This window comes from Squalius cephalus, assembly GCF_949319135.1.
Source record: "Squalius cephalus genome assembly, chromosome: 5".
NCBI lineage: Eukaryota > Metazoa > Chordata > Actinopteri > Cypriniformes > Leuciscidae > Squalius > Squalius cephalus.
The window spans coordinates 37,402,728-37,423,228 of NC_137126.1; the positions used below are offsets into that span (position 1 = coordinate 37,402,728).

The 20,501-nt window shown below is 37.0% G+C and overlaps 2 protein-coding genes across 3 annotated transcripts; both read left to right on the forward strand.

Moving 5' to 3' along the window:
• The first annotated feature begins 1,582 nt into the window (after positions 1 to 1,582).
• fam76b (family with sequence similarity 76 member B) lies at positions 1,583 to 11,258 on the forward strand. 2 transcript variants are annotated; one of them, XM_079871693.1, is made up of 10 exons: positions 1,583 to 2,047; positions 3,505 to 3,569; positions 3,688 to 3,742; positions 3,832 to 3,987; positions 5,513 to 5,694; positions 8,394 to 8,444; positions 8,575 to 8,637; positions 8,742 to 8,877; positions 9,334 to 9,435; positions 10,468 to 11,258. In XM_079871693.1, exons 1-10 carry the CDS (start codon positions 1,961 to 1,963, stop codon positions 10,555 to 10,557), a joined length of 987 nt encoding a protein of 328 aa, XP_079727819.1. In that variant the 5' UTR covers positions 1,583 to 1,960; the 3' UTR covers positions 10,558 to 11,258. The 2 variants fall into 2 exon arrangements, with proteins under 2 accessions (XP_079727819.1, XP_079727820.1); XM_079871694.1 differs by having other exon boundaries at positions 1,596 to 2,047; positions 8,745 to 8,877.
• Positions 11,259 to 11,884: 626 nt separating this feature from the next.
• On the forward strand, positions 11,885 to 19,858 carry cwc15 (CWC15 spliceosome associated protein homolog). Its single transcript, XM_079871695.1, has 7 exons — positions 11,885 to 12,293; positions 12,724 to 12,864; positions 13,006 to 13,112; positions 13,199 to 13,299; positions 13,378 to 13,485; positions 19,152 to 19,303; positions 19,568 to 19,858. Exons 2-7 carry the CDS (start codon positions 12,734 to 12,736, stop codon positions 19,695 to 19,697), a joined length of 729 nt encoding a protein of 242 aa, XP_079727821.1. The 5' UTR covers positions 11,885 to 12,293; positions 12,724 to 12,733; the 3' UTR covers positions 19,698 to 19,858.
• Positions 19,859 to 20,501: the final 643 nt, after the last annotated feature.

Sequence of the window (20,501 nt, forward strand, 5' to 3'; positions counted from 1 at the left end):
ATATATATATATATATATATATATATAAGAACAAGTTTATATCTTTAGTTGAAATATCTATATATGAAGAGTTCAGATGCAAAAGCCTCTAAGTGCCATCTGAAATTTTCTTCTAGAATGATCATTTTTATCAAGCTTGTATATTTAAGTCCAATAATTTCACTTAAATGGCAATGCAAATACCTATTAATTGTCATTTAAGTGAAATTACTTAACTTAAATATAGGCTACAAGCTTTATAAAAATGATCATTCTAGAAGAAAATTTCAGATGGCACTTAGAGGCTTTTGCATTTGAACTCTTCTTATTTAAATCTCTATTATTTAAATCTTCTTTATCTCTATCACAAATAGTTTGGATGTACCAGGTTCATGTAGAGCCTAAAAGTTTCAGTAAACTGCATACTAATGCACAATGAGCAGAACACAGAGCAAAACGCAATACTTGTGAACACTGTGGTTAATAATAGTTCAGGTTAAATAAGTGAGTAATGTTAGGGTTTCTGTAACATTTTTGTAAATTTTTATTGGAATCTGTCCGCTGAAAATCTTCTATTTTTCTTGTTTATCTTCTGTGCTCTCTACAGCTCTAAAATTGAGATTATTCTTCTGGAAATCCCTAATGATCATATTAAATATTCCTTAAATGCCCCTACTGTAATTCCAATAAAATAAACAATTATTATAATTATTTTTATAATGCAACTGGGTTCTCTCTATTCCTGAAGGGGGATGTGTTGCTTCTAATATACACCGTTCTGTTATGTTTTGCTCTAGAGAGAACTACATTCTTCTGTCTGAGACAATTTTACAGTCATATTCTTTCCTGTTTCACTTTTTTAGATGCTTTATTTGAACATTCAGTTTATGACCATTAGAGGTATGAAAATTAGAACATAATAATTAAGAACAACATAGAGAGAATAAAGAAAACATGAACAAACAATACCATAGCTCAAAGCAGAAAAAGACAGAAACTAAAAAAAGAAAAGTAAAGAGGAGGGCATTACACAAATGAATAAAACATTACACATTGAATACAGTAAAAAAGTTTGTAGGCCGTGCAAATTGTATATGTTCTGAGAGCTTTTTTGTTAAGGGAAAGTGAAATTGAAAGTAGGCCTAAATAATGTTTTATCTCTTGTAAAAATACTAAAAAAAAAAAGGTTTACAATTCGAAAATTTACATTTATGAATATAAAATCTACATAAAAAGAGAAGTAGGTTTATTATAAAGCAGGCATTTGGATCCGCTTCAAACAAAAACCTTGAGATTAACAGATTAACGTCTCTCCAGAGCTGAAAAGTATAGTTGCACGACCAAAACAAATGAAGAAGAGTTTCAGTGTCATTCTGACAAAAGGAGCATTTAGTGTCAAAATCAGATCCGAGTATTTTCTTCAGAAAATTGTTGACGCTTTTTTGACACTCACTGTATAAGAAAGGGTGATATTTTTACATCACTAACACGTCACAAAACACATTGCGTAGTTCTTTAAAGGGGTGGGACGAGGTCTTTGATTGGTGCTTATATTTTAAAACCACTCTTCCCGCCCATTGGCGCAGGCTCCCGATTGGCTGTTGAGTCTTTCCTTTGTAGTCACAGGTCGCATCCGGTTCGTGCGTCGACGGAGATACAAAAAGGAGAAAGCAAAAATTCTCGCTAGGAGCCGAAATACCGAGCTATGAAATCAGGGTTTTAGTTATTCTTTTTGTGTATGACCATATTTTAGTTTATATTTAGTTCTTATTCATGAGTATAAGCCATTGATGTTTTTATAGTAGTATTCGCAGAGCAGTTTTAGATGGTTGGATCCATTTTATTTATCGGGATTAGTTGCCGTTTTAATTGGGATTGAATCTTCTCAGGTCTCGCCTCGTCTCATGTGTTAAAGGTCGTCCTCGCGTAAGTGTAGTTATATTTTAACAGCAGCGGTAATTGTGTGTTTGTGGGGTTGGTGATGGCCACATCGGCCCTGTACGCCTGCACCAAGTGTAACCAGCGGTTCCCGTTCGAGGAGTTGTCGCAGGGCCAGCAGCTCTGCAAGGTGAGAGTACACATGCACGGAAGTTTACTGTTAACATGCGCTTCAAGAGTCTCGGGAAAAGTGTGTGTACTGTCTGTGTTTGTTCAGAGAGTAATTTAAGTGTTAATTGTGAACGGCAGAAGCCTCCAGACATTGTTAAAGCTAAAACACCAGTGATGTCCTAACCTATTTATGTGTTTCAATTATGTTTTCACACTTGAGTCCTCTTTAAAAGAACTCTTTTGGTCCACTTAAGTAGTAATGGGGTCTCAAACCTCTTTATGTTCTTACTGTTGTTTTTTGGATATAAGTTAGTCACATTTAATGCGCGATGCCTGACCCTATACACTTTACCCTAACATTTTATCCAATTCACTTACATTGTGACACCAAGCTTTTATTTATGTTTATTTATTAATATGTTAAACAACATTTCTACAAATTCTGTTGAGTTAGTTTTACTTTAAACATAATATATATATAATATAGAAACATATCTTTGGCACAAAAATATACATTTTGTTGCAGTACTAAATCCTTATTCTTGCTCTATATCATACCTCCACACGTATACATCCAGTTTATTTTGAGTTGTTTGCTTTAAATCGTGTTTTTATTTATGGCATAAGGCAATGGTGACATAAGCACAGAAATATTCATGATTCTACTTTGCTAATAATGCATAAATGTGTTAGAAACAGATGGTGGCACAAGATCACTGATTTCATAGTATACATTTTAAACGTTTTAAATTATTATGATTGTTTTTACAATTTAACAATTGTCCTAATGTCTAGTATTGATGCAATATTTGAATGCTTTTTTTTTTTTTTCAGTTTAAAATAATAGGCTACTGTCAGTGATTGCATTCATTCTAAATATAAAAAAAAGTACATAACCAGTAATGTACTTAAATCTACTGGAGAATTCGGGCATTATGAGACCTAACAAGTATTCACTCCATACATTATTGAACATACATTGTTATTTATTACATACAGTATTTTAATAATAATATAAAACATAAACAAGACGTTCTCACAGCTGCGTCTCTCTCTCACAGAATTTGGAAGCGATTGGAATAAGAATGACCTAGACAAGTGTATTTTGGGAATTATTAATTTGGAGAGATCTGTCAGCAGAAGCAGCCCTGATGAATAGCCGATTTGTATGGAGGCGTTTGTTGACCAAACTAAAGTGTCCCAAGATGATGTCTGTTTGGTTCGCTTTAAAAGGGTCTGATATTGTTTGGAGTATTCTCATATGGGCCAAAAATCCAGCCATCTATGCTCAGATTCCTGTAAAGGACCAAGTGTGAAAACGTCTAAAGATGCAGTCATACAGTATATCAGATTGTAACATGAATCGTTCATGAATGAACACAACACTGCCATTGTTAGTTTTTTATGTGGCCTATACACCTATATATTAAAGCACATTTTAAGTTTATACTATCATTGGATGTTTTTTCCTCCCAGGAGTGTCGGATCGCGCACCCTATAGTAAAATGCACCTTCTGCCGGTCAGAGTTTCAGCAGGAGAGGTGAGACACTCATATACACAATCAGGGTGGGAAACTAAGTCTTTGCTCACCAGCCGCAGTGTCTGCTAAACATGTATCATCCTATCTGCGCTAATGGAAGATCTTTCCTTTTTCTCAGCAAAACCAACACTATCTGTAAGAAATGTGCACAGAATGTCAAACAGTTTGGAACGGTAAGTTCATGTGAGAGTATAAATGTTTAAATTACTGGAAATCCCGCAGATGAATGCATTAACACACATCTTTTCCTCTTTTTTTCCAGCCGAAGCCATGTCAGTACTGTAACATCATTGCTGCATTCATTGGGACCAAATGTCAGCGCTGCACCAACTCTGAGAAGAAGTACGGCCCTCCACAGACCTGCGAACAGTGCAAGCAGCAGTGTGCCTTCGACAGGAAGGATGAGGGAAGGAGAAAGGTGACCAATCACATGCACATTATTATTCAGTCTTATTACTCATCCACACTCTGGCTGTGTTCTCCTGACTGCATGTGTGTGATGTGATTCATCGTGCTCTGACAGATTGCTTTCAGGTTCTGACAGGTTACTGTTTTCAGATTTCAGCACATTGAAAGCTCAATCACGTCTGTCATTAATTACTGAGCAAGTTGTACAAAACTGCTGTTGGTTTATGCACAAAACAGAACTGAATCATTAAATCCCTATCCCATTCCTTCCACCAATGTTGACAACTGATCACCCAAGTTTACTTATTTATGATCAGCAGTGTATTGCGTTCTTCATGATATATACAGTAGTGGCCAAAAGTGATATCCGGCCTAGAAATTTTTTTCTATTATTTTCCTTTATTCAAATATTATTAAAAATGTGTTAAAGATTTTGCAAGCATATTGCGTAGTTGAGCTTGGAGTCAATTGTTTTTTTATGATAATGCAATGAAGCATGCCAAATGGTGCAGACATGATTTTTGGCCAGGCTGGCATCCAGAAAAAATTATGACTGCTTGCAAAAACGAGAGAACTAACGAAATAATGCATAGTAAAATAAAATTTGTAGATTTGTTTTTGCCAAATTATTTTGTCAGCTAAGTACCTTAACCAAGTTTAGTGCTTTGTTCTTCCCTCATATTTAAGATATAAAATATTTTCCTCATATTTTAATGGTTTAATTGAACTTGTTGGGTCACTAAAAAAAATATCCACTCTGATCATCACTTTTGGCCACTACTGTAGATGTGGAAACATTTGCCGTTATGTCTTTAAGCTGGTGTCATTTTTGTTTGAAGGTCAACCTGTTGGAAAACATAATTTATTATTTTTGCAAATACTTTTGGTGATACTGGTGGTGCAGAAAAATTTACTTTACTTTTAAAACATTCAAATGTATGATGTAAATGTTATTTTATGGCCATGAATCCATCTCGAATTTGATTGTAGCCCACAGCTGCAGTTTTGACTTTTTGCAAGCAACTGAGACAGCGCTGTTTTTTACATTTAACAATATTCTTTATGGATATTCTGTTCGAAATAACATTGCTGAAAATATGAGTTAACCCTAAGCTGAACTGCTGCAGCACTTTTTATCATTAAATACTAAGAAGTATCAAATTTAATTTTTTTTTAACATCAAAGGTGTTTATGCGTCATGGCAAAATGCAAACCGAGTGTACAGCATGTGTAATAAGAGTGCACAGTGTTGTTTACTAAAACTATTAAAAAATTATAATAATGATTCATTTAAATAAATTAAATTATGAATATTAAATGGAAAACAAACTAGAGATATTGCCTTGGAAAGTATTAAAACTGAAGTAAAAAGAGATTTAAAGCTAAATAGAAATGTTAAAATAGCATTACAAAATTATTAAAACTGAATATGAAAACTGAAAATATAAAAATAAAAGTATAATAAATGTTCTATTATATAAATAATACTAAAATAACACTGGACACACCTGATGCAGAATTCTTTCTTTCTGCAGGTGGATGGGAAGCTCTTATGTTGGCTTTGCACACTGTCATATCGTCGTGTTCTACAAAAAACAAAAGAGCAGAGGAAAGGCCTTGGCTCTTCCCACTCCAACTCTTCTTCCCTCAGTGAGAAGGAACATCAGAGACACCATCATCATCATCAGCACCACAGACACGGAAGTTCACATCACAAGTAAGTTTGAATGATATACAAATACAAGCAACCGAAGCGCATGAGCACTAGGGGTGTAACGGTTCCTCCAATGTAAACAGAGTCTGTTGTGTCATACTACACGAACGAAAACAAATGGGAGAAAATCGGATGTGTAACTACATCCGTGCATTCATTCTTAAAGGGGTCATATAATGCCATTTTTGTACAAGCTAATATGATTCTTTAGGGTCTAAATTAAAAGTTTGTAATATACTTTAATTAAAAATTCTCATTAGTATTGTAAGAAAACACTCACTTTACCTGGTCAAAAACAGCTCTGTTTTCAGCACGCCGTTTAAGTGCGTGTCTTTAAATGATAATGAGCTTTGCTCACCCCGCCCCTCTGTTCTGTGCGTACACCGTTTGTAATAATAACACAATAACCACGCGTTGTTCATTATAAACGTGGGATTATGAATTATATTGAGATCGTCATACATAGAAAACATGCCGTAATGTACCCTGAGTGTAAACCTTAGCCGCATTCATCGTGAAGCGTGCTAGCGATTTGCAAAGATTAATATAAATATTAATATAAAGGTTAATAAAACGTTATACTCACTTCTTCTTCTGGAGGTGCAGCAGGAACACGAATAGTTGGTACCGATCCTTTTTTCAGGCGCAGCTTCTTAGCAAAACCAGCTTTATACTGACCCTCGTTTGTAAAGCAGTCTGGTGTGTGAAATGATTCGCGCAAACATGAAAGCATTGACGTTGATCGTGGGGAATATTCCCTTCGAAAACAAACTCAGCCACTGTGTCTTCAGCGGTTCAGATTTAGGAACATCAACATGACTGCTGTGTTCATACTTGCCAACCTTGAGACCTCAGAATTAGGGAGATATTAAAAAGGACCGGGGGGGGGGGGGGGGGGGTCGTCATATATATCACATACACAAACGCAAAGAAAAATGTAATTCATTTATTTGACAAATTCAATTCCTTAAGGCCTCTCCTCAGGAGGTTAGACCCTAATTTGTTTGCTACTGTAAATGAAAAGACATGAAATAGCTAGATCTTATCAATAAACATTGATTAATTCATAGCCTAATGCAACAATTACATAAGTAAACTCTCAAAACATTATAATTATGGCATTTCATTTTTAAATTTTCATGTAACAGTCTAAAGCTAAATAAATAGCTGTTCTTGCCTTTCATTTCAGACGTCTGCTTCTAGGGGCCGTTCACATATCGCATCTTTTTCGCGCTCAAGGTCGTTATTTCAACCGTAGGCGCGCGGCCGCGGTGAGCACGCTCATAATGGAAGCAACGTGGTGCGCTAGTTTTTCCAGGCGGGTTTTTCCTTCTCATCTCCAGAAATATATCTAGTAGTAAAGCTAATGCGAGCCGAGGGCTAGAAATCAATTAATCCTTTGCTGATACTTCTTCGTCGTCATCATGGAGAGCGCAGTTTGGTTGCATAGCAACGACAGACGCCATGGGAGCGCAAGCTGAAACGGCGCCCAGTGATGGATGGTGTAGCAATATTGTTGTCCGGGTGGAAATCGGGAGAAATTCGGGAGAAAGGTCGGTCCGGGAGATTTTCGGGAGGGGCTTTGAAATTCGGGAGTCTCCCGGAAAAATCGGGAGGGTTGGCATGTATGGCTGTGTTCCTTATTACACCCAAGAACAGAACACCACAATCTCTTAGATGCCATTCTGCTCATAGACGATGCTCCAGTGTATCAACCAGGTATCAACAATGACACGCGGACTATGATGACAGACAGCTCGCTCACGAGCGAGGGCGGTGAAACGGTGAAACGAGCGAGTGAAACGCTGCTGTCAATCAACAATCGTGGGAGGGGCGTCCGACCGTGTGACGTCACTAGGTCGAACGGCTTGATTTGAGAGATTGGAAAACATATAAGGAGATTTAAAAAAAAAACACTGGATGGATTTTTATCATTTTATGATGGTTGTGTACAGGCACTGCCAACACACATTTCAGTACAATCAACTTGTAAAAGTGGATGTACCATTATATGATCCCTTTAAAGGGACAGCCGCCCTAATAAATTGTTGCCATCCGTTTCATTAATGTTAATAATAACTTTTGACTGAATCACTTTTTTATGCTTATTATGAATCATTTAGTTTTAAGCATTTAAGCATTTAGTTCATACAGTGAAAACTATAGTGTTTTATTTTTACATTGGATTATTTAATTTCGGTAGTGTTTCTTACTACGTTTAATAAACCTATGCAACTGTACCTGAAAAACTTTTTAGTATTTTAAAATTTAATTTGTATATTTTTCTATTATATTTTTCCTATTGTTTGTAATTTGCTTCTTTGTTCCTATTTTTGATATCAAAAATAAAATTGCCTGCCTTGCTTTATTACAGAAAACTGTGTGTAATGATTGTAGTCAGCTTAAAGGGTATTTGTTTTATAATATTGTGTTGACTAAAATGGGAAGAAAAACTAAATAAATTTCAAGGTTCACATTTAATTCAGTTTTTTTTTCTCTTCTAGTCCTATTAAACTGTCTACCGCAGTCAATTTAGAAAAGTAACATAAAACAGTAAACTACTTTCAAAATGCTCATATGGAATTGAAATTTGATTCAAAATCAAGAATCGAGAAACCTCAAGAATTGAATATAATTGCGAGGTCCCAAAAGATTCCCACCCCTATTGCTTATTGAAAATGCTGTCACTGTGTGTGTTACAGAATGAGTGGTACTTTAAGTCCAGAGCAGGATCAGGGGCTGTGGAAGCAGAGGTGAGACGTGTCTCTTTTACATGCGTTTCTATTCGGCTGTAGTTTAATATTCAGGATGGTCAGTGTCTCTTTGTCCATGCTGTGGGATTGTGTTGAGATGGATCGACTCTAATTTGCTTCTCTTATGTAGCATTCAGAAGGAAACACCAAAGAAAAAACCCAAACTAGAGACAAAGCCATCCAATGGAGACAGGTAATTCTCATTGCAATTGCCCCTTTATTTGTTGGTTTCTCGGTGTGGACAAGCTGACACAATCTTTCTTTCAATGCCAAACATTCCTTTTTCTTTCCCTCCAGTAGTTCAATCACTCAGTCAATGGATTCTGGAGGCACGGATAACTTCATCTTGATTAGCCAACTGAAAGAGGAAGTGATGTCATTGAAGCGCATGCTCCAGCAGAGAGACCAGACCATTCTTGAGAAAGACAGGAAGGTAACTTGTGATGCCACTTCCTGACTTTGGCACAACATTCACATGGAGTCAGTGTTGTAGCTGTAGCTCTTCCAAGTTACAGTATGACTCACTGAATCAGTATCATATACAGTTCTCTTTTATATATATATATATATATATATATATATATATATGACAAACTCTAAAATGAGATACAGAAACATTATTAGACTCTTTCTGAGTTTCATCCTGCTGTCTGTGATCAGCCGCCCACATCAGTCCTTTTGCTGCTGAAGATGATAATTATGCTGAATGGTTAAGCGGTTACTAGAAGTCTATAAGTGAAGATATAAAAATTGTATTGATGTAGATTTGGGTTTGCATTTGTTGTGTGACTATGGTGTATCTCATACAATAAATTCCAATTGAACTTTCTATCCAGTGTTGTCAATACAGTTTGCAAAGAAGATTTTCTGAATTTGTTTACCGTTTCAGCTGACAGAGCTGAAGGCAGACTTTCAGTATCAGGAGTCAAATATGCGGGTGAAGATGAACAACATGGAGAAAGCACACAAAGAGGCCATGGAGCAACAACAGGTCACTTACACCGTACACACTCTCCAATACTCAAATCACCACATCAGCAGACGTCAAAATTTGCACAGTACCTCCTATGGATCAATAATTAATTTCTATAATAACAAATGGCAAAGAGAATGGGATCTATATACTATGAACAAACTTCATGAAATTAGCCCCAATGTTGGAAGAAGTTTCTATCTCAAACCGATGGGACCAGATTGTTTATACCCATTCCAGGATGACACAAGTTTTAATACTAGAAGAAGATTTTCTTTGTGTCAAAACTCTTTATCAATGAAGCATGTTTTAGTAGATTGTGCTGGTTTTAAACCAGTGAGAAACCCTTTTCATTCAGTTAACTCTTCTAAAGAAATTAACAAAGTTAAACTAAATATAGGTTTAGAGTTTTTAGCGAGAAATAAATAGTAAAAACCTGAAATATTTTTACCATAAATTTTTCTCACCATGAAAATAGCCACAGAAGCTGACATTAAAAACAAACTCAAATCACCACACATACTAATCAGTGAATTTAACTGGTAACAGGAATTGTCATTATCAGTCAGTATTGTCATTGTTAAAACTGTGGAAATTGTGTCTCAGTTTTTTGATGAGCACTTTGAAAGAAGTCCTTTATGCTCACCAAAGCTGAATTAATCAGAAATACAGTAATATTGTGAATTATTTTTTTTTTTCCAATTTTAATTTATTCCTGTGAAGGCAAAGCTGAATTTTCAGCATCATTACTCTAAACTTCAGTGTCACATGATCCTTCAGAAGTCATTTTTTGCTGATTTGGTGATCAAGTAACATTTCTTATTATTATCAATGTTGAAAACAGTTGTGCTGCTTAATATTTTTTTGAAAACATGATATATTTTTTATTTTTCGATAAATAGAAAGTTGATTTAAATAAATCTTTTTTTCTTCTTGCATCCTTGCTGAATTAAAGTATATTTTTCTTTAAAAAAAAATAAAAAAAAAAAAGAAATACTGAATTGTGTGTATGTATAATTCACTAACTGTGGATTTGTGTTTGTCTCTCAGGGGAAGAACAGAGAATTGTTGAAACAGGTTGCTGCACTCTCGAAAGGCAAGAAGTTTGACCGCAGCAGTAGCTCACTGCTGTTACCATAGCAATGACCTCACGCCATTACAATGACCCCTTTCCCTGATGTGTCATTACTGTGAGGATGCTTCACCCTCCATTGCTCACAGGTTCTCTGTGTGTTGTGTTTTATTATTCTGATGATGTCACATATGCAAAAATCTCTATTATTATTATTATAATTTTTTGTTCGTTTTCTTTGGCTGTTCTCAGCGGTTTTAGTAATCATACATATTTACAAAACAGACAGAACTGTATAGAGCCATTTCAGGAACCCTGGCTGATCACAGCCTCAGATCTCATATGCAAAACATTTCTGAATTTTTGAAAACAGACTGACAGGAAGCAGAAAGTGCTGTCAACAAATAAATGGAATGTTATGAATTGAACTTGTGTCTGATATAATGAACAGTTTTTATAGATGCTCAATTCATCTCTCTCTCTCTCTCTCTCTCACTCTCACACACGGAAAAGACTGTATTATTGCATGTCTTACTGCCTGGTCAACTGTGTGGTTTTGTATGTTAATTAATCACTGTTTTGTTTGGCTTCGTATTAGTGATATTTCAGAGATGAATTTTGCAGGCCTGTATGAGATGCTGCTGTTTTAGTGAGTGAGCCTCTCTTATGTCCCTCCATGCATTTGCATCTTTTTACTGTCAGACACTTTTGTACTTTTTTTTTTTCTGCAACAGATGTTTCAGGAATATTAAAGCTAGTAAAAACCTCAGTTTGTGTGCGTATCCTTATCGATGCAATAAAATTGTTGAAAGTGTGCAAGATTATTATAGTTTTGCATTTTAAAAGTTTTGTAAATACTATTCCATGTGTACTCTTACTTTCAGTTTAGTTTTGTTTACAATTTAGTATTTAGCGGGCACATTAATTCATTTTAGAATGTGTTGTAAATTAATTGTAGTTAAAGAAGCCGTTGAGTTCACTAAACGTTGACAGGTCTTTATCTCTGTACTGAATTTATCATAGCAGCAATGATCAGAGCCTAGGGGAGAGGCGGGTTCATTTCATTCTGATTTTTAAGTGGTATTGCAAAACCTGCTAGATGATCCTGTTCTCAAAAGTAGGATGATAAAATAACGAATTAAAATAGTGACGCCTGAACTATATTGATGATTAAGTAAATACTGACCATTCACACAGCGGGTCGCCTCATGGGAGCCGACATCATGAATTCACATGACCAACCAAATATGATTTGTTTATTTTGGTAAGATCACTTGTGGAAAAAAATGGCTGACTGAACAGCGTATTTTACATAGAGGTATTTTACAATGGCATCTGTAACAGGCTGGTAACAGGACATGTTTGTGCGATGTTGCATCCACGCCGCTAGGTGTCAGTATAAGTCAATGTCTAACATTGCGCAACAACAATATAAAACGTTAGACTTTGGTTTTAGTTGTCAGTATTTTCTGTGTATTTACACAACTTTATACAATTTTCCTATATAATTCCATTTATTTGTTGCAGATTTACAACGATCCGTTGTGTTATCATGAAGTGTATTTGATTCTCGCTTCAACGTTTGTCCCGCTCCGGCCACCGTGACCCCACACACGTGACTGTAGTGTGCGTATCGCGGTGGCTGATGGGATATAATTGATGAGCAACAACAGAAAGGCTAATCGCAAAAAATAATAATACAAACTCGCTTGAGTTAGTTAGTTGTTTAGGGTTAGTACGTTTAATTTGTGTTCTCGTTGATAAGTTCAGAAGTATACGCGGGATTTATATCGTCCTGCTGCAGGTGAGTGTAAAATAATGAAACACAAGTAACATAACGTAAAGCGAGCATGTTTTTATCGAGAACATAAACATATAAAAAGTCAACATTACAGACGTTACAAGGGCGTTACACGTGTGTTCTGACATATTCATCAAACAAAGAAAATACTCCACGGTTCCCTGTTTTTAGAGGTCTAGAAAGTGGGTTAAGTCATTCCATTTTGTCTAATGAATTTAATGGTGACAAAGGAAACGATTTCTATATTTTACCTATAAAAAGAACAACATTAACCTATGCCCAAATGCAATTTTGTATTTTTACAACTGTGGTCCAAAGCATTTTTCATGTGTTTATATGAAATCTCCATAGTGTAGAACATTTCTAAACTTTATCAGACACTTGACTGAAGATGTCATATCATTAAGTTGATGTTATAAATAATTTGTTTCAGGTAACCAAACATGACCACAGCGGCAAGGCCAACGTTTGAGCCCGCACGAGGAGGACGGGGCAAAGGAGAGGGTGATCTGAGCGCTTTGTCCAAACAATACTCCAGCAGAGACCTGCCAGGACACACCAAGATCAAATACAGGTGAAGTTGCTGTTTACAGACTTTCTTTTGCAGAAGAATCAATTATTAGGGGAGAATTTGTCTAGTACCTGTGGACTCAATGATTGTGTGATCGTTTCATGCCGAATTAAAAAATGTCCTGATATGCTTGTGTCCCTGCAGGCAGCCCACTCAGGATGCTCCAGAAGAGGTGAGAGCTCGTGATTTCAGACGTGAGCTGGAGGAGAGGGAGAGAGTTGCTGTTAAGGGCAGAGATAGAGGAGCAAGGGGTGAGGAAGCATATGTGACTCTTTTTTTGTGGCTTTGTTCGGTCAAGATGTGTTCATTGACCATGATCCTTTCCTGTTTCCTTCAGAACACACAACTTCGTCGTCATCGTCTTCATCCTCCTCCAAGCGGCCACGTCTGGATCAGATTCCTGCGGCCAACCTGGATGCTGACGATCCCCTCACTGATGTACATACACTTTTTTTTATACATACTTAGGTGTACGGATTGATTTTGGCTGTAGTTTAAATGATGTGTGTGTTTTAGGATGAAGATGACTCTGACTCCGGCTCTGACAGTGATGATGACACTGCCGCCCTGCTGGCTGAACTGGAGAAGATCAAGAAGGAGCGAGCTGAGGAGCAGGAGAAGAAGGTGAGCCTCACTGACCAATTATCACCAATTTTTTTTTAATCATATCAAATAATTTCAGCTAGGGCTGGGTTGAAAATAAAGGTTTCTAGACTTTTGGTTCTCATTTTGATGAACTGATATTGATTCTTAAATCCCAAGAATCAATCTTTTAGTCAAAACCATTGTGGCGCTCTTTAATGGGCCTTAGTTTTAGCGGCAATTGAATAGATCATCTCGTTCTCTTTACTACTAGTTATAGCACAAAATAATCCTGAATGAACATCAGAAGGTATGTTGACGATACAGTAGAACTTACCAAAATCTCTAATGTCTCGTAATCACTCAATGTTTCAACCGTGAAAAGATTTAAATAAATCAGCATGTAAACATTGTCACGAAATGTTGCATTTAGCTTAAAATATCCATGCATTGGCTATAGCGCGATAGTTAGAAAAATTTACTCTAGAGCAGTAATTCTTAAAGTGTGGTCCGCGGACCACTAGTGGTCCGCCATCGCCCCCTAGTGGTCCGCGAAAAGATGACCTAAACTAGGCAAGTGTTTATAAAATAGTCACTTATTTAAGTAGATTTTTAATGTACTTGCGAAACAGTTCTTGCCATTCTGTTTTAATAACGTAAAAATGGATCGGTGGCTAAACCAAAGAGGAGTCAAAAGAAAAGATCAAGCGTCCACTGAATGCAGCAAAACTACAGCACCACAAAGGCCCACTGAAGCCGGAACCGAAGATACCGAGTCACGGCCACTGGCCACCACACTCCCGCATACCACGGAGCTAGCGCACCGTGGAAAACCATGTGAGAAAGTTAAGCGAAAATATCACAATGAGTACATGAAGTTTGGATTTTTCTGGACTGGGGATCTTGAGGATCCTAGACCTCACTGTGTTTTGTGTTATGAAATATTGGCTAATGAAGCAATGAAACCATCGAAACTCAAGCGTCACTTTGAGTCTAAGCACAAAGATTGTACAGATAAACCAGTGTCATTTTTTGAGAGAAAACGTGATGAGCTTGAGCGACACATGAGTAAAAACACCTCACAGTTTTTTATGCCCGGTGAAAATGCAAAGGCTACTGAGGCATCATACAGAGTGTCTCTACTCATTGCAAAAACGGGAAAACCCCATTCAATTGGAGAGACTCTAGTTAAGCCTGCTGCAGAAGTTATGGCAAACGTAATGTTAGGGAAGAAAGCTAGTGATGACATGCACAAAGTACCTCTGTCCAATGACACTGTCCAGCGACGCATAACTTCAATGTCCGAAACTGTCAAAGAGCAGCTGATCACACGATTACACCAGAGTCCCTTCTTTTCTCTTCAGCTGGACGAGTCCACGGACATTGGTAACGAGGCAAATCTTCTGTGTTTTGTGAGATACATCCATGCGCGCTCAGTCCACGAGGATTTTCTCTTCTGTAAATCCCTTCCAACGAACACCACAGGAGAAGCGATCTTTGATGCACTAAATGCCTTCATTGTGCATAATAAAATTGACTGGAAATGTTGTGTTGGAGTTTGCACTGATGGTGCAACTGCGATGATAGCCAAACACAAGGGCCTGGTAACGCGTGTGCGTAATGTTGCTCCATCCTCTGTGTCAACTCATTGCTGCATTCACAGAGAACAGCTCGCGGTGAAAAAGATGCCAAGTTGCCTTAAAACTGTTTTAGACGAGGCAGTTAAAATAGTCAACTCAATCAAAGGCAAGGCCCTCAACTCGCGTCTTTTTAAAGTCCTGTGTGAAGAAATGGGGAGTGAGCAGAGCACACAAAACTTCTGTTCCACACTGAAGTGCGCTGGTTGTCCCGTGGCAAGGTCCTGTCTCGTCTCTTTGAACTGCGCGATGAAGTAAAATTATTTCTGCACCAAGCTGATGAACTGTATGATCGACTTCATGACTTTATGTGGCTTTCAAAACTAGCCTATCTTGCAGATATTTTCAGCACGCTCAATACGCTCAACTTAGCACTGCAAGGAAAAACGGTCACAGTCTTCACTGTACAGGACAAAATTAAAGGGGCCCGCACCAAATTAAAGCTCTGGTGCGCACGTATCGATCGCCGTGAATTTGACTGTTTCCCCACTCTAGCGGACTTTCTTCTCGAAACTGAAGAGACCCTGGGTGACGACACCGTCACAGCCATAAAGGAACATCTACAAGGCCTTCACATGCAGCTGGGGAAATACTTTCCAGAGCTAGATGTGGACTTTGAGTGGATCAGAAATCCGTTTGGCGACATCATTGAGCAATGTACCAAGCTCTCAATACAGGAAGGCAATAGTCTTGTGGACATTGCATCAGATGGAGGTCTCAAAATGTCATTCAAACAACAGCCCTTAACAGACTTCTGGGCTCAGCTCCTTCCTGAACATCCAAAGCTTGCAGAATCTGCCCTCAAAGTGCTCATGCCCTTCCCAACTACATACAACTGTGAAGTTGGGTTTTCCACACTGGTTGGTTTGAAAACAAAACAGCGCAACAGACTAAACGTGGAGCCTAGTATGAGACTGAAACTCTCCTCTTTGGAGCCAGACATTCAGAAACTGATGTGTGATAAGCAGCACCACCCGTCTCATTAATATTCACGTTAAGTTTTAGATGGAAATCTCAAAATATAAAATCCACAGATCTATTATTTTTGTAATGTACTAGTTTTTGTTTCATGTGTAAAATCCCAGTAATTTCAGTGATATTGGACATTAAGGGGAACATTCTTTTCAGCATTTTATTGTTACCATAGTTACAACCATAGACTTTCTATACCCACCACCTCAGTTTTAAACTAATGGCTCTTTGGAATGACATTAAGTGGGACCTAGGCTGTTACAGTATGTTTATTTGCAGTTTTTTTTTTCCACATGTGCAGTTTGTTGTTCATATTAAGCTGCAACTCATTTCACATTTACTTTTTCAAATTAAATAAAAATTAATATAATAATTTCTGATCATATCATTGCATTTGTGTTTGAATAATTAGTTTTTGACTTGAAACAGTTGCATATTAAACTTAAATTTAGCTTATCCTTCCTATTTTGTTGGTTTTTGGGGGCGTGTTAGAGTGGGATTCTGTTAGGTGGTCCTCAGAAAAAAATTGGAAGATAAAGTGGTCCTTGGGCTGAAAAAGTTTGAGAAACACTGCTCTAGAGAGGAGCATTTTGCTAAATTTATGCACTATAATATATATTATGTATGTATGTACTTAACAAATTCCTCAGTATTTAATGAATGTTTGAATGAATCTATTGTGAAAACAGCCACAGTACTGTTAGCCCATCTATTGGCCCAATGTCGGATTTCCAATAATACGGGTGAAGCTTTCTGCGTGTTACTGTCTTTCCTTTTACGCAACTCAACAAGATTAAATAAAATACATTTTCTCATATGTATTAACTCATTATCTGACTCCATAAATGAAAAAGGTTTTAATGATATCTGGGCATCATTAAAAAGGGAGCGAATGTTTGATTATTCTTTTTTAACTCTTTAATTAAGTTTTACCCGCTCAGATTAGGAAACTATATCACTTAGAGGTCTCACGATCTCGCCAGTTTTGGTCACCAAACAGAGGTAATTGGCTATAATATCTTAGATGGTTGGTTTCACCCTTACACAATCAAAGATACTTTAATAACCCCCATGGAAATTGCATACACTTAAACTTAATTTAATCGTTTTACTTCAGTAGAGGTTTTGGCCACTATTAAAAGATGCAAGTTGACCAACTTTACTTATAATAGCTTTGGATTTGGCCAAGCCTGTGATTTCTTAAGTACACTTATCTAAAGTAACATTAAATTAAGACAGAGGTAATTAGACACACCCAGATTCAGGTTGATCAAACAGCGTTCGCTGCCCTAAACGGAATTAACTTTTCTCTGCAACCCAAGTACACTTGAATTGATGTCAAATATTAGTCGTCACTTATCTGACGCAAACTTGTGGGAATATATGAATCTAATAATCTACTTGGGAAAACAATCTCAGAGTCAGTCAGAATAAAATCAAATGTTTACAATTTATTGACCAGGTAATGAAGCAATAATTAAAAATCCAATTCATACAATAAAATCATCGGTCAATCAACTACAATAACAATAATTCGGAAATCGAGGAATTAAAGAAACATTTACCTGGCAACGAAAATTACACAGCGGTTGTGTGGGAAGTCAACCTAAAGACTCCTCAAACTTTTCTGCTCCTTTTCCTTATAAACCCAGATAATTCAATATTCTTACCAAATGGTGGTGTCTGTCATTATAATTAGATTTTGGTCCCCTATTGAGGGGCTCACAACTGTGAGATCAGAATTTGTACTTGAATGGGTTCTTGTTTTACATACAGGAGGTAGTTTGAGGATCTGGGGGAGGGACACATCCCTTTTTTCATATTTTATAACTTCTTTTAGCTTTTCATTATAGTTGGGAGAATGAGACCATTTTACCAGGCGCACGGAGACATTTTAAATGATACCAAACGTGCATATTTACTTTTTGTACATCCTTAACATTGCATAGGTTTTCAGTGAGTTGTAGGTGAGGAGGAGAAGGTGGGAGAAGAGGGAGATTGTCCAAGTGAGCCGCATTGGGCGCATCCGAGACGGATGTTGCTGTTACATAGCAGGAGAGAGTTCAAATGTTAATTCTCAGGAGAGCCTTGTGTTCTCTCGAGGAGTAGCCCAGACTTTTTGGCACCCGCCTTACAGTTACCTCCATTTGGCACTGTGGGCCATTCACAGGGTTTTCCTGCGGTGTCATTTCAGTCTTTGTAAGCTGGGCAGCTTTAAGGGGCTAAGAGTTAAGATAGTGTTGGTGGATGCTTTTACTGATCTGATGAAGTGTCAGAAGTAGCAACATTGAATGTTTATATTTCAAAACCAAATTGGTGTAGAAACATAATTGTCACTAGCTGCGCTTCCATTACCCTTTAAATTGCGCAAATTCAACGGAAACATTTCAGTTTCGCAAAAACTCCCATATATCGCAAAATAAAAATTACGCTCGCATGAGGTGGTTTTTCAGGCAGTTTGAAAAAGGAGTATTTCGCAAAACTGTTTTGCGCATTAGGGGTCACAATCAAGACCTCGAAGCAGATGTAAGGGAGAAACGCCTCATACGCAGCCGCTCCCAAGTATAAGGGGCTTTCCTTGCCATTAATGCTTGGATAACATGCCTATGTCTCCTTCGATTAAAAATAATGGCCAGTGCGGTGGCTGGGATACATGTAAACCTACCAACATCCGTTGCCATGATTTTTGGAATGACTTATTGCGAGAGCAAAAAATTACGTTTCAGTCGCATAACATTGCTTAATGGAAACGTCGTAATTTCGCAATAGTTTTTATTGACATTTAGAAAATATCGCAAAAGTTTTGTGCAAATCTGTAATGGCAACGCAGCTACTATAAGGTTATTATAGTTATTTTAGTATTATAAAAACTGCCTTAAATACACTTTATACTATTGATTAGAATTAAATCAAATTGCGAGCTTGTGAATCAAAATCGAATTAAATCTTGACGTTGTCAATCCCAATGATCGTGGTCACCCTGTTAGGGTTTCTTTTGTGATAATGACCAGCCTTCATGTGCATTTATGCTTGACACTTAGGCTTGATATCTTATTGGCTTGAGTCTTCACTGTTTTTGTTGTTCTGTGTGCGATTAAGGAAAGGGAGCAGAAAGCAGAAGAGGAGAGGATACGTATGGAGAACATTCTGAGCGGGAATCCACTGCTTAATCTGGCAGGCCAGCAGCAGCAGCAGCAACAACTACAACAACAACAAACGCAGATCCAGAACACATTCAGTGTGAAAAGAAGGTAATTTTGTGGTGGTAAAAATAAGTAACAAGATTGTTCTTTTCCTTTAAGTTACCTTCAAACCCATGTTGCAGACTTATAACCGAAGCAAAAAAAAGTGCTTAAATATAAGATGATGCAACACTAAAAAGTACAGCCCATCTAATAGTAAACATTTCACTCATTTTTAAGTTGCATAGTAATAGTGTGATAGTTTCTGTACTCTTGAGTACAGCAATATCAACAGCTCCACGTATTCACACAAACACATTCTGTTTTTGGCAGGTGGGATGATGATGTCGTGTTTAAGAACTGCGCTAAAGGAGTGGATGAAGCACGTAAAGAAAAGCGCTTCATTAATGACACACTGCGCTCTGAATTCCACAAGAAATTCATGGAGAAATATGTTAAATAAGATGTCCTGTTATGGAATTGTATTTCAGCAATTTGTAAAATTTTTGTCCTTTAGTAAGTTTCACATGTACTTCTTTTCGAAATATGGTCTTTGTGTGCTTCCATTCAGTAGTTGCTCTGTAATAGAAATGTACCAATAAACAGAATGAAAAATAGAATGCTTATTGTCTTCTCTTTCTACTTTATGTGAACCAGTTGTTTTAAGTCATGTTTTACGACATTTCACTAATCCTGTGAAAGTGTGTCTGTCTTTATCTTTATCTTTTTATTTTTAGTCAGAATGGCCTGTTACCCTGTTAGACCTGATTACATTCATATCACAATATTAATAACTCTTTATATGTTCATATATTTGACAAATTTTATTGCTCAAGGTCAGAACGTTTTTTGTTTTGTTTTTTGAGAGTATCTGAAGCAGAGCCGCTTTGAATCAGTAGAGCAGATCTGACTTCAAAACCAAACCTGACCTGTGTTCTTTCACAAGGGCTTTCTATTCTGTTCCCGTCTGTAATTTGAGCTTTCATTTTCAGCATGTATTATTCTCTCCATTCAATTCAGTTTTATTTATTTAGGACTTTTAACAATGGTAAATGTATCAAAGCAGTTGTACAAAGTAGCATGCCTAACCACCCACCCCAAGTGAGCTAGAAAATGGCAACAGTTTCATAAAAAAACTCTCTTAATCTAACTAATATATCTTGTGAGAATCCAAAGTTGAAAGAGGAAACCCATCCTCTTCTGTTTGGCCTTAATAATTCTTTGAAAGACTGTACATAGAATCAGAATTGTGCTTCTCTATGGACGG

Coding starts and splice junctions, on each gene's coding strand:
- fam76b (XM_079871693.1), top strand. CDS start 1,961: ATGGCCACATCGGCCCTGTACGCCTGCACCAAGTGTAACCAGCGGTTC. Junction 3,743..3,831: donor ATGTCAAACAGTTTGGAACG/GTAAGTTCATGT, acceptor CTTTTTTTCCAG/CCGAAGCCATGTCAGTACTG. Junction 8,878..9,333: donor TTCTTGAGAAAGACAGGAAG/GTAACTTGTGAT, acceptor TTACCGTTTCAG/CTGACAGAGCTGAAGGCAGA.
- cwc15 (XM_079871695.1), top strand. CDS start 12,734: ATGACCACAGCGGCAAGGCCAACGTTTGAGCCCGCACGAGGAGGACGG. Junction 12,865..13,005: donor CACACCAAGATCAAATACAG/GTGAAGTTGCTG, acceptor GTGTCCCTGCAG/GCAGCCCACTCAGGATGCTC. Junction 13,113..13,198: donor CAGAGATAGAGGAGCAAGGG/GTGAGGAAGCAT, acceptor TGTTTCCTTCAG/AACACACAACTTCGTCGTCA.